The sequence below is a fragment of the Oratosquilla oratoria genome, chromosome 29 (assembly GCF_046742065.1).
Source record: "Oratosquilla oratoria isolate Oo_2021 chromosome 29, ASM4674206v1, whole genome shotgun sequence".
Lineage (NCBI taxonomy): Eukaryota > Metazoa > Arthropoda > Malacostraca > Stomatopoda > Squillidae > Oratosquilla > Oratosquilla oratoria.
This window is the reverse complement of record NC_134805.1, coordinates 39,594,295-39,608,912: the sequence shown is the minus strand read 5'-3', so window position 1 is coordinate 39,608,912 and position 14,618 is coordinate 39,594,295. Positions and strand designations below refer to the sequence as shown.

At 45.4% G+C, this 14,618-nt stretch overlaps 1 protein-coding gene across 4 annotated transcripts in view; it reads right to left on the bottom strand.

Annotated features, from left to right (window-relative positions):
* The window catches only part of LOC143040729 (uncharacterized), a 316,050-nt gene that overhangs the window by 138,051 nt on the left and 163,381 nt on the right, over positions 1–14,618 (bottom strand). For all 4 annotated transcript variants that reach the window (XM_076212105.1, XM_076212102.1, XM_076212103.1 and 1 more), the window contains one exon: positions 13,207–13,371. In XM_076212105.1, the coding sequence (XP_076068220.1) occupies positions 13,207–13,371 (165 nt within the window). The remainder of the gene's footprint in view (positions 1–13,206; positions 13,372–14,618) is intronic.

Genomic DNA, 14,618 nt, shown 5'->3' with positions numbered 1-14,618 from the left:
TGTGGCTGTTCGTGCGTGCGGGAGAGTTCGCGTGTATGTAATTGTTTGTGTTTTGTTGTCATGTATGCTTGTTTGGATGTGCAGGTATATATATATATATATATATATATATATATATATATATATATATATATATATATATATATATATATATATATATATACACCCGAAAAAAACACAAGGAAAGTAACAGAAATGAGACCGAGCGCTTTCGTCTATTCAGACATTTTCAAAATGTGTGAAGGGGCGAAAGCGCTCGGTCTCGTTTCTGTTATTTTACTTTTTGTTTTTCGGCATAATTAGAATCACGCGTTAAAGTAATTTCTTCTGCATATATATATATATATATATATATATATATATATATATATATATATATATATATATATATATATATATATACACATCTTTTCAACCACAGTAATACACATATATAAATTATATATATATATATATATATATATATATATATATATATACACAAATATATACATATATATTCATTTTTTCAACCACATTCATTTTAACTTTAATTCCATGCCATCACGGTCGAGACTGACGAGGAGCTTCATGGAAGCATATACGGAAACTGATATGTGGCCAAACTAAGGACTCGAACCCAGCTCAAACGTAACAAGTGAACAGTGACTTATACCATGTATCAGTTCCCGTATATGCTTCCATCGAGCTTTTCGTCAGTCTCGACCGTGATGACATGGAATTAAAGTTAAAATGTGGTTGAAAAGATGAAAATCTGTACACTGGGGACCATTCAGTGTGTGTGTAAAATATATATACTGTATATATATATATATATATATATATATATATATATATATATATATATATATATATATATATATATATATATATATATATATATGAATGTGTGGGTGGAGGAAGAACAAGCGAAAATTGGCTGGAACTCCTTTTTTGCTTACACGTTTCGACCGACTCTGTCTTCTTCAGTAAGCTATCTACAAACAGCTCGAACCTTGCAATTATGCACTCGAAGTTGCAATCTCGGACAGGTCTTCCTGTTGGCTGTCTGGGGATTCCCATTCCCGTATCAGGTACATGCTTCCCAATTCGAGCCTTACAATGATACGTTCGAAGTTGGAAACTCGTAATGTTCGTCCCGCTGGCTGTCTGGGTATTCCCATTCCCGTACCAGGTACATGATTTCCAATTGGGAAGCATGTACCTGTTACGGGAACGGGAATTCCCAGACGGCCAGCGGGATGCCCTGTCCGAGTTTGCAACTTCGAGTGCATAATTGTAAGGTTCGGGCTGTTTGTAGACAGCTTACTGAAGAAGACAGGGTCGGTCGAAACATAACCAATAAAGGAGTTCCAGCCCATCTTCGCTTGTTCTTCCTCCACCTACACTCTCATCTGTGAAATCCATTCATTCAATATATATACTGTATATCTATGCATACACACACACACACACACACCCACACACACACACACACACACACACACACATACACACACACACACACACACATATATATATATATATATATATATATATATATATATATATATATATATATATATATATATATATTCGTGTACATCCGTGTACATCTACCAGTCTGTAAGTGCATGCAAGCTAAGTTTGAGTATAATATGTGTGCGGTTCTCTCTCTTTTATTTCTCACGTGCGCGCGCGAGTGAGCGAGTGAGAAGAAGAGAAAGGAGTAAGGTGGAATTTGGCATAAAGGGAATGTGGATCAGATGGCCAAGATGAAGCAAATAGGGTGTAGGCGGGGGAGAGGGGTTGTTGGGGGGTAAACGAAGGAAGACGAAGAGGGGGGGAGGGACGTGTGGAGATGGCGAGAGAAAGGAGGTGACAGAGAAGGAGACGGAAAAGAATTAAATCAAGGTGAACATGGAAAGATAAAATGACGGCCTAAAGGCGGGAGAATAAGTGTTGAAAGCAAACACGCAGAGGAAGGGTGGAGAAGAAATAAGAGAATGACAAGGGTGGGGGGCGGCGGCATGTAATCTGAAGTTGTAGGCGGGATGAGATGAAAGGTGAGGGAAGAAGAGGGAGAGGGAAGGGAGGGGAGGAGGGGCATGGGGAAGGGATGGAGAGGAGAAGGGTGGGGAAAAGATGGGGGAGGGGAGTGGAGGAGAGGGGTGGGAAAGGGATGGGGGAGGGGAAAGAGAGGGATGGGATGGGGAGGAGAGGGGCGGGGAACAGATGGGGAGGGGAGGAGTTGAAAGAGACGAGAGGGAAGGAGAGTTAATGGGAGGAAAGAGGGATAAGACATCAGAGGAAGGAAGGGAGAGGTGAACGTGAAGGGTGTTGGGGGGGGGGAAGAGATGTGAAAGGAGGACATGGGAGGGAAGGAAGGGAGGAAGGGGAAGTGAGAGAGGGGAGCCGAGGAGAGGAGAGTGACGGTGAGAGGGGAACGAGCGGACGCGATGCAAAGACCGAGTGGGCGGCGAGCCATCGAGCTTCATCGATACAGCCTCGATCTCCTCCTCTCCTCTCACTTCCTCACTCTCAGTCTCCTCCTCCTCCCGCCCCTCACCCTCACCCTCTTCTCTTTCCTCGTCCATCACCATCCCGGTGTCACAGCTGCAGATGGAGCTGTTCCTGCTGATCATGCAATCGCTGTCCGCAAGCGCAACTGCCGCAGGTTCGCTGAGCTGCGGTTGCGGCGGATCCTTTGCATTGCGGATTCCTCACTCCGCGCTCTCACGTGTCTCATTTAAGGTCTTTCGCCGAGCCCCCTACGGTCGACCTTGGCACCTCCTTTGTCGGAGGTCACGAAGGGGGCGCTGGGAGACCTTCGGGTACCGGAGAATCTTTTTTTTTTAATATGGACACGAGCCTTTTGTTTATGCTGGGCGAGTGCCACTCACTCGTGGAGCTTGATCTCCTGAGGAGGAACCTTACGTCCGTCAGTCCGGGATGTCCCCATTTCTAAACCCACGAGCCGGGCTCTTCCTCCCGAGTGACCCCGGAGTGAACACCAAAGCCCCCGGACCTTCGCGACTCAAGTGTGCTCGTTTGAGCAGATACGACTTCGTTAACAATCTTTTATTTTTCGATTCTCCAAACGTCAAATCACCTACGAGTCATACACTGGGAAGCTGATTGACAAACTATGAGAAGTTAAAGGTGTACGAATATTAGAGACGTTGTTGGACTGTAGATTTAGGGAAGTCTAGAATATTGTAAGCGAAGTCGTCCTGCAGCTTTTTAAATTCACAACATTTGACGAGAATCGTGAATGTGTGACGGGGGCTTAAGAACTTGAAGTGCGGACGCGCGCCACTAATCCGCACATCACCCATACCTCTAACCGCAAGTGACTAAGCGATCAATGTTGGGGCGCGCGGTTCCCAACCCCAGAAAAAATGATTGATTAAGATGGATGCGAACCTTTTTCCTTTCAAGATTATTATTGAATGATGATAATATTAATGATAATGATAATAATAATAATTATGATAATAAAATTTACACATTCTTGCAAAGTAACCTTTTCGCTTTGCGTCAATTTACTATGCAGGTTCTTGCATATACAAAAATAAACAAGCAACCACACACACACACACACACACACACACACACACACACACACACACACACACACACTCAGAGGCATGCATCATCTACAACACTCCTATTTTAGTTTTCCCATCCAGCAAAACTACACTACTCGTACATGAGAATGCTTCTATGCAAGGTCCATCCACAGCCACCAACCTATTCTCGCATAAGTCTGCTGAGCACAAGATTTCCATGAGTTGGCAAATGCACTAGTTCTGCTTCTGCATGGCATAATGCACTTGTCCACACGCAGCACAATGTCCCGCGTGTTGCACCACAGCACGATACTATTAGAAATGCAGAGCTCGTGGTTTCGTGCCGTTGCTTTTCATAGACAACAGAATTGCGTTTTCTTCCATGTGCTTTATTCCGATTGAGTTTCGTCACACACACACACACTCACACACACACACACACACACACACACACACACACACACACACACACACATCAATGGGAATGCACATATCATGATGCCCGAACCTGATGCTGCAACAGATTCTTGCCCTGTGGTCCTACGGGGCTTGCTTACGTTGCATCACAGACCTGGACCGACGACGGGGCTTCTTCAACTGCATTCCGATAATGATAAAACTTGACCTTTCCCAATGTTTACGTGCCAAAGTTTCAAACAAGATTTTTCTTTCTACTGGTTGGCACTCGTTTCTTTCATTGCATTGTTATGGCTGCTACCGACTACCCAAGTATTCGTCTCTCCACGTAGGAAAGACAGTATAGGGAAAGAGACAGTTCTGTCTTAGCGAGAACCAGGGATTCTGGTGAAGGACGGATTCAGCCTGATGAGGATCTCTATCGAGAGAGAGAGAGAGAGAGAGAGAGAGAGAGAGAGGAGAGTCGGACAATTCACATCGTTCTGCAGACTCTCGGCAAAGGAGCTGAAAACAAGAAACAGATATCTTCGTCAGATGCTAACGATATCTCGAACCAGCATCCGCGGGGCGGCGGCCAACGCTGGCAGACTCTTCGATGAAGACGTCGGAAAGAGGGAAGTCGGGGGGGTGGGGGTTAATCCCTTAACACTGTCGTCACCTCAAGATGTGGGTCAACAAGTAGAAGATTTAACCACAGGAAAGACATCAAGCGGGATAATATCATTTGCAATTCGGTAGATGAGAGTCGGAACGACTATACGAAAAACATAAAGACCACGGGAGTATGTACAATCATGTCCCGATGTTGATCTACCAAAAGATCACAAGTCATTTCTTAATATAAAAACGTTACTATGCCAGAAACGGGTCACAATGTGGCGTAAGCAGGAGGGGCCATAGCGCAGAGGAATACGAAGAGTGATGCAGGAAACGGGAGGTGAAAGAGAATGAAACAAGACAAACACTAGCGACATCGTAAAGAGAAAGTTTAATCCTCTGCAACAAATACACCAAGATGGATATGCCTCCTCGTTGCCAGAGGTTTTTATATAGACGACGACCGCTACTGGGTCTTGTTGCAGCCTAGCAGTAACTAACCACCTCGACGAGATTTTCCTTATCCCCAACACCTCCACCTCCACCGGTCACACTTGTCCCTCCCCACCAACCCCACTTACTCAAGGAGAACTTAAAATCGTTCACGAACTACAGATATGGTGACATTGTTCGCAACTTAGTCATCCCCGGGGCTAAAATTAGATCTCTTCCGTAGCCACTAACCCTTCCCCCACCGCCACCATAACTTGGACATCAACATACCCCGTGAGCAGTCCTCAAGAAACCGACAATAATCAAGTCATCAGGATCCAAGCTCCCCATCACAACCGAAATCACCACATCACTCCACTCACAGCCCCTCATCATCACTCTCGTTTTATCAAGATCGTATTGACCTAACCCAGTGACAAAAAACAACCATCTCTCACCCTCCCAACCTCCACTACCACCACCACCACCACACATTCAAAGCTCGCTGGTCCAAGACGCAGGTGCCCGCAAGCCACGTCGGCGTGTGCAATGCTGTGGCCATGAGTCACCCCGGGTTTGGCACGCCTCCGCCAGGTAGGTAATGTTCCAAGGGCAATGGCACCCAACCACGCCATCCCAACCGTGCCAAGCTCATCACGCAAGTACTTCTTTAAGGTGTTCTCCACTCCGCGCTTTCTGAAAGTATGTGGGACTTGTTTACATGAAATGAGGAACGCGGCACTTGTTTCCGGGTTGGGTTTGAGTTGGGGTTGGGGTGGGGTTGGTGTGAGAGGGATGCTGTGGGTTTGTTTACTTGCCCCAGGGTGAGAAGTGGCGTCTCTTGAAGCGGCCCGGCTGGCGTCTGCTTATTTGTTTACGGAAGACGCGTTTCAATAATTCTTTGTTGCGAGCGGAAACGACTATCTTAGGTGTAGAGAGCAACGCCCCTGCAGCATCTGGTAGGAGGGCCGGGGGAGGATGGGGGCCACCATCCATTTACTTGCGGGACATAATACGTCAGATCAGCATTTCCTAGCTTTTCCCGTGGGAAGTACAAATGAATAGAAAATAATTTGATAGAAAAATGGCGGATTTGTGTTTTTAAGTAAATGTTGTGTTTTGGCTATCATTTGTTTACTATTGTTTGTGTTATTAAGCACATCAATGTTGTGCTGTAGACACTTTTTCCTTGTCCATAAGAAGGTGGAAACACGAGCGTGTGAATAAAAAGGGGAATAAAAAAAAAAAAAAAAGAGGAAGAAAAAAAAAAAGGGAAGAGAAGAAGAAAAATAAGAGAAAGGAAGAATAAGAACAGGAGGAAGAATAAGAAGATGAGCAGGAGGAAGAAGAGGAAGAATAAGATGAACAGGAAGAAGAAAAGGAAGAGGAGGAAGAATAAGATGAACAGGAAGAAGAAGAGGAAGAGGAGGAAGAATAGGAAGATGAAGAGGAAAAAGAAGCAGAAAGGTGAAAAGAAGAGTGGGAAGAGGAGGAAGATGAGGAGGAGGAGGAAGAAAGGATACCGCTGCATTAATCGGATGAGAGAACAAGTGAAGTATTTATGTTTCGCACCACGAGTAAAGAAGTACAACCAACTGCTTTCGCCCCACCACCACAACCACTACCACTGAGATTCCTCTCTCTCTCTCTCTCCTCTCTCTCTCTCTCTCTTTAATTTCCTTACTATGTCAGCACCAGCGCACCCGTTCCTGTGAGGTGCGCATTTGTCATGCGATTATCTACACTTGTTGGCAATTTCTATTTAATTTTTCCTGGTTTGGGCGCTCACTGACACATCAACCATCTGTTCGCGATGATGTGCAGACTCAGGTACCATTTTGGATTCAGCGACTATGACGTAATGATGATAGTGAGGTATGGGAGGCGACCGGGTCTAGTGACTAAATCTACATCCGGTTGAGTCACGGAAAATGGCTAGTACTTCACTGGTACCGGGCGAAGAGGTAGGTGTGTGTGTGTGTATTACCTAGTTGTATTTTACGGGAAGGGGAGCTATGCTCGTGGTGTCCCGTCTTCATATCTCATTTTATCTAAACTATTTTTAAATTTATGTATTGTTTTTGCACACACCACTTTCTCATCTAACTTGTTCCAACTGTCTATTACTCTGTGAGGAAAGCTGTTCTTTTTCACATCTCTTCTATAGCTGTCTTTCTTGATTTTCTTTCCGTGTCCTCTTGTATTTCTATCATCCCATTTTATCAAATTCTCCCTATCAATAATTTCTTGTGTGTGTGTGTGTGTGTGTGTGTGTGTGTGTGTGTGTGTGTGTGTGTGTGTGTGAGTGTGTGTGTGTGTGTGTGTGTTTCAGAATGTTTCGACTAACTTTTGCAAAAGACTATGACCAATCAAACCGAGTTAAGTGCGAAAAAGTAAAACAATGATGCTCTGTTTACATTACAATGAAGTAAAACTCTGACTGCTGCAAGGCAAAGCAATCGCGTTTGTTTGTTTATTAAACAGAAGGTCTCTGTTCCCCAGCCCAGCACCCGGCGCCCCCTGTCGGCCTCAAACACCAACTTCACCTCTTGATGACAACACCAAAATCTCCTTAAGGACGATCCTTTGGCGGCAACCCCCACCTCCAATACACACACACACACACACACACACACACACACACACACACACACACACACACAGACAGACACACACAAACAGAAACCCCTTCCCCCCCTCCTCCACCACCCATACACTCCGCACATTTCTATTTGTGACCTGCGCGCAGATAAAGTACAGTCTACAGCGAACCGGTAGACAGTTCCGATTGGCGAGGATAGGAAATAAAAATGTGCCAAAGAGATGGAAAACTATAACGGGAAGAGAAGGAAGAGGACAGAGACGAAGGTGTGAAGAAGTGGATGGTGATGAGGAGTGGAAGTTGCAGCGCTGCCAAAATAGGAGTGGTGGATGAAGATGACGACGTAGACAGAGACGATGATGACGGATGGACAAGGACGATGATGATAATGCATCGGGGAAGGTAGTGTTATTGTTACAAATGATACTGACAATTATGACGAGTAAAAACTGGAGGAGGAGGCAGAGGAGGAAGTGGTGGGAAAGAAGGAAAGTAATACAGAGAAACCAAACTCTAAATCTGTTGCTCCCCCTCCTCTCTCTCTCTCTCTCTCTCTCTCTCTCTCTCTCTCTCTCTCTCTCTCTCTCTCTCTCTCTCTCTCTCTCTCTGCCCTGCGCCCGCCACAGCCGCCGCGACGGCCATGATTTCAGATACACAAACTCGGTAGCAAAATGAATCAAAACCGTACGATGCCGAGAGCCTTCTCGAGTTAGTCACACTTGCTGCGGCGCGGCGGCGACGGCGGCGACGAGCTGCGCGCTCCGTCTTTGGTAGGTAACCTGCGGCACAGAAGGCGGAAGTTGCCCGCGCCTGTCCTGGCTCCCTTCCCGGCATGTGCCGCACCGTAACAAGCCGCCGCAACGCGGCAGGATCACTTTGTACAACAACGCTGAACCCCTTTCGTTCCGGAGTTCCCCCGCCAACTGAATAAAAGCCTCGTGCTTAACTAAAACAGTAAGTTACAGCACATCCGACCCAAAGGTGAACTAGTGATACGGAATATTCACGTAAACTACCCCACATTGCAACGATAGAGGATGAGAGATGCCAAGTGCCCAACGGCTGGAGATGTCGACGACAGGACGCAAGATAAGCAGTCGCACCTGCAGAGCAGAACAGAACTGAGGGACGCAAAGCACGGACTCGGTTTCAATTGCGGCCAAAGTGTTCAACGTAAAACATTACCTTCATTTAGAATTCCAAGCTCAAACGTTTGCAATATTTCTGACTTTCTTTCTCACATACACCGATTTGCTGGTATTGTGGTCCCGACTTGGCCTGCTAACTAAACGGTCCTGAGTTCGGTCCTCGCCCAGTGTTGAAAGGGATCACAGTATTACAAGTCACACCCGCTGCTCTGGGCAAGGAATTTGGGTGTGTTTGCATACGGCCACAGCAGTACCCATGCACAGGGTAATATACGAGCTCTGAGGGCTCATTCTGGAGGGTAAGAGCTGCCGATCACGCGCCCAGCATGTAGTCTAAGACCATGGTGAATCACACACACACACGCGCGCACACACCCTGTGCGCGCGTCTACATGTAAACACAGCATGTGCATATGCACACACGTACTTACACAGAGGCTACAGGTGGCGACATAAAGCAGATGTGTTGGCAGGTGTGCTTCCTTTGCGGTTGCTTCAACAAGTGAGGAGGTTGCACACAATAAGACAAGGTTGATGGAACACCGTGCTATACGTGCATATATTTATATATGCGTATCATCCATTTCTCTCTCTCTCTCTACGTTGTGGTGTGATTAATATAATCAAATCCTGTGAAGCTTTTAAGTATATCTTCTCATCATATGAGGTCAGTGGGCTGCATACAGGATGGATTAAATAGGTCAGGATATCCCATGGGGTTATGTACAAAACTCCAATTTACTCAAACTCGCCTCTGTGCATTTCATTATACTCGTACATCGACCAATAACCGTTTCCCTGAAGACGTGGTAACACACATAACTATCTATATATACCAAGAGCTTTTTTTCCCTTATAGGGGAGGTAGCCAACACATAACAGTGATTAATAAAAATAAAAGTTCGTGAAAATTGATCAGTTCGGTGCATTGTGGCATCCGCAATGAACAAAAATAGGTATTTCAACGAAATGGCGAACATGTGTGGGCGAGATTGTGTATCCGAGCCGATAATCAGCGCTTCTGTCGTTGAGGGCAACAATGCACCGAACTGGAGGAGTCGGAGTTGACAAAGTAGAGGCTTAAGGAGGGTAACACAAGTTAAAAGTGACCAGCAGTCTTCTTTGAGTGGAGATTTGACTCTAGTCATAAAATCGTTTGTCAAAACCGATTTGTCAAACAAGTGTTTGAATTGATGTTTGACCGTGAGAAAGAGGTATTTGGTTGTCAAACACGCTTGACAAACGTGTTTGACAACCAAACACCCCATTCACACGGTCAAACATTACTTCAAATATTTGTTTGACAAACCGTTTGAACGTGTAAATGGTCCTAAAGACTCTCTTCGTTGAGGGCTTCATTAGTCTTGAACGTAGTGACTGCCTAAAGCTTGTGCAGTCAACCACCGCAGGATAAGAGGGAAGATGGAAGAGGACGGGAGAGGGAAAGAGTGAAGAAAAGAGAGAGGAAAAAGAAGAATAGATAAGAGTGAGACGAGAAGAGAGAAAATAGTGGAAAAAAGAGAGGAAGATATATAAAAGAACAGAGAAAGAGAGAGAGAGATACAGACAGAAGAGTGAGGAGGGAGAGGCAGGAAGTTCTTGTCAAACTTTTGGTTCGCCTTCGGTCGGTGCCTCTATGCATAACTCTAATGCAATTATTCCCCCCCAAACTCGCCATGTGTGCCGTCGTCGCTGTGATGTGACTCAACTGCTCCAAGTGTAGCCAGTCTACACACACGCACGCGCGAGCGCACACACACACACACACACACACACATACAGGTTCTGTAGTGCGCCGCCCCTTTCCTAAATATCCCCATACTACACTGCTGGTTGCCAACTACTGCACAGCAACTATAGATATGCTTCCTTCTTCTCTCCTTTCTCCTTAGAGCTCATTCCTGGCCGACTAACTCTCTCTCTCTCTCTCTTTCTCACATACACACACACACACACACACACACTCGAGGCATCCACCTCTGCCATACCGTAGTCGCTGCAGGCGACACATCGCGAACCCTTTGTGACGTGTCGGGACCACGTGCCCTGTGTCATTGGTCACCGGGGGCACGCGCACAATCTGTTCCTGTATCCCAAGAAAGACTGCCGTGACGTAAGGCCGGCAGGCAGTTAACCTTGGGCACTTCGCCATGCACATCATACGTTCCTGAGTTACGGGACGGCGGCGCGTGCCTGCGCACGCTCCAAGTGCGTATGATGCGTACCACACGGAAGCGATCAACACCCGTTGGGTTAGGCCTGCTCGGATCAAGAATCTGTCGTGGGCGTCGTCGGCAAGACTTCCGCACTGCTGAAGGCTGACTCGAGTGCCAACACGGCCTTGCGCGCGAGGAGGAGGAGGAGGAGGAGAAGGTGGGGGTTGGGTGAGGGTTGGGGGATGAGGAAGCTGGACAACCGCTCCGGAGGCTTGGAGACACGGCGAGGCGAGTCAGTGCCCCCCCCCCCCTTTCTGGGGGCTCCGAGGACCCTGAGAGCGCGGAGCCTTCGCGCTGGGGTTTGGCGCAGACGGACCAGGACCCTCGCGAACGCTGTGCCACCAAGAACTTGGAGGAGGTTGGGGGAGGGGGGCGATGGCTGGTGTGGAAGAAAAACTGCCTGGCTGGCAGAGGGAAGAGGAGCAGGGCCTGCCAGCTGGTCCTGGCACGCCACTCACCCTTGTCCTTGTTTTCGTCGTCGTTTTTACTTCTTCCCGTGAGGCCTTAACGGTGGCACAAAAACAATAATCCTTTTTGTTTTCTATATCGTTCTTTCTTTCTCCTTCCTCGACGTGCTACTGACCCGTGACTTTCAGGTACATTCAACAACAAGAGGCGGAGGTGGAGTCCCGTATTGTCCTTCGCTGTCGCAGCTGTCTGTAAGCGCGCGCGTGTGTGACACACACACACACGCACAGAGACCGACGCGTGGAATACAGATTGGTACAGAATAGCTTTCCACACTTCCGCTTCCGCTCGTCGCCTCAAAGGTATCGATTCAGCGTTTTCCTTTATTAAATTAAACAGATCCCCTAACACCAGTACGTTTTCTTTCATCGAACCCATTTTCTGCTACGTCTGTCGTCACTACACTTAGAATGACGTAATCGCGTTAAACGGAAATACATGTGGCCAAACATCATGGTCAGAATAAATGAAAATATACAATTATCGATAAAGAAAACTAAATAAATAAATAAATGTATCAATGGTAGAATCCACCCCCACCCTACCACGCGCTTGGGATAGATATTGTACAATTGAGTGTTGCTGGGATGGTCATTCTACAGTTGATTAATTATGGCTCTTAATACATAACGTGACCTAACCTAACATTCTAAATTGATTATGACTCGTGATACATAGCATAACCTAAGTTAGGATGGAGAGTCTACAGTTGATCAATGTGCGTGTGATACAATTGGTTTCAATTCAGTGTAGTTGGGGTGGAGTTCCTACAGTTGATCATCGTAGGGGGGGGGATTCTACAATTGACAAATAAATCAATTAATAAATATTTTTTCACTTCTAGGGGTGATTCAAAAGTTAAACGATCTCATAATTCCTCTAGCTGGTAAAGAAGTGTTTGACAACAGGTCTTTTTATCCCCGAGCTACACGTGACCCCAGCTCATTCCGACTCCCACACACATTCCAACACTTCCTTTAATATGTAATGCCAGCAAGTGAAGGTTCTATAATTAAACCTTGACAATGACGATCCGTCATTTTTCAAAGGCAAGTCGCTTCGGTAAGAGCACCTGAGCTGGCATTCAAATGGCGCAAATGGATTTGTATTTTAAACTGATTTTTCAGAATGTCGCGCCGAACTCAGCGATAAGCAAATGTCAGCCTCGATTAAGAATGAACCCAATGCACTCTTGGTGGCAAATGCAAGTCTTGGCTTCTACGTGCACAAAACACAAATTATATAAAGTAATGAACAGCAAAAGTCACAAAACCACGAATCTCCAACACGAGAGATTATTGCTGAAACTGAACAACAACCCTCTGAGGCAAGTGTAGTTAATCCTATGACGTAGTCTAAGAGCATGGCAACACCCTAGACATAATACTTCGTTACCCAACCAACATTACAAAGACTGTCTTACACGGAATCCATTGCATTTCATTAACTCGTGCATTCGTCTTCAAGCGAAGCGACTATCCAAGTAACTGGAGTTCTACGTGGTAGAGATATATAATAACTGTATAATAATTACAGTAATTATATATCAATAATTATAATGATAAAAATATTCGTTACGAAAAGAATTCACAATGACATTCCAGTTGTTTTTGGCTAAATCGACAAGCGCTTTCATGCAGTCATAGGAGCGCATGTCTGAAGTGGTCTCAATCGGTCCAAACCTTTTTCAAGACGAGTGCCCAGATTAAAAAAGTTGGAATCCTTAACCAGGGTAAAGTCCTATTAAACTAGCTCTGGCAGCATCGTGCCCTTACCTTTGCAGGAGCCGACGGGCGTGTCGAGGACTTCCTTCTTGATATCGCGCTTGATGTGGCCCAAGAGGGCTGGCAGTGATTGCGGTGCTGTGGACGGGGGAGGAGTCGCCATGGAACCACCACCGTTGCCGCCACCACCGCGTTCCAGGGATGAGGACAACAAACCTGAAGGGTCAGGAAATGGATTCCGGTGAGTAAAGTAAAAGGAGAAGGATGATGGCAGAGCAGACGCGGGTACGTAAGATCCATATCGAAGTTCTACACAGATCTGTACTCTACTAGTTCATGTTCCAAAACACCCACTTAAAATGGCTATTAATGGATGTTTTTATACTGATGTTTTAAATGGGTTTCCGTTGTAAACTAAATAATATCCATCTTGACAATTTAAAAGCACCCCCACTTGAATTGGCAACGACTTATTCTCACACCCTCATATGTATATGTATATATATATATATATATATATATATATATATATATATATATATATATACATATATATATATATATATATATATATATATATATATATATTCTCAAGACAGGTGTTCAGATTGCACCACTGTTACAAATAAAATACCTGGACTCAAGCAACCTCAGGTCCTGTGATAGTATCTAAATATGAACATTCTGTTTATATCTTGTCTGTTTCAAAGGTCATACAAACGACATCATGATGAAAATGGTAATGAAATGTCAATTTCTTTAAATAACGCATAGCACAAGAGTGTCTTGTATGACATTCCAGGAAGTGCTTTCAACCAATCAATTCGTTGCCCCAGGTCTCGCGCAGAAGACCCACGACTTCCTGGTAGCAACCTGCAACGGCCACCAGATAGGTCTGAGTCACTCAAGGAATAGATTGTGTTGTTGTTGTTGTCTGGGTAAGGCTAGGGAAGGGCACCATGGGATGAGGTGTTTTGTGTCTTTTGTGTGGCCACTGCATTAAGGACAATTTGATTCTGTGGCTAAACCTATTCTGTGTTGGTTCTGATTCAAGGCTGGGTGGTACCCTGAACAGTCATGCCAATGTGGTTCTTGTTTGTTGTGGGAGGGATTTCTTGGCTGGACTGGTGTCTGGGGGTGTTGGGTGGGTATCAATTTTGGGAACTGGTCTTGGAAAGCTTATTTTATGATCTCAGAGTACACATTTTTTTGTATGGATGTGTTGCCAGGTATGGAAAGTAGGCTGTTGTAGATGGTTGAGTCATGGTGTTAATGTGATTTTTTGTTGCATTCTATTGATTGTGCTTGTGTTTTTGGATGGGATGGATGGGTGGGATGAAGGGGTCTTGCACAGAAATATGTACCTATTGTTTCATGTGCTTCTCTATGGGGGGATTTTGGCTCATAGGTGTAGATGTCCTACTGGGTTGGTTTTAATGTTTTTTACTTTCTGCCTTATTCTT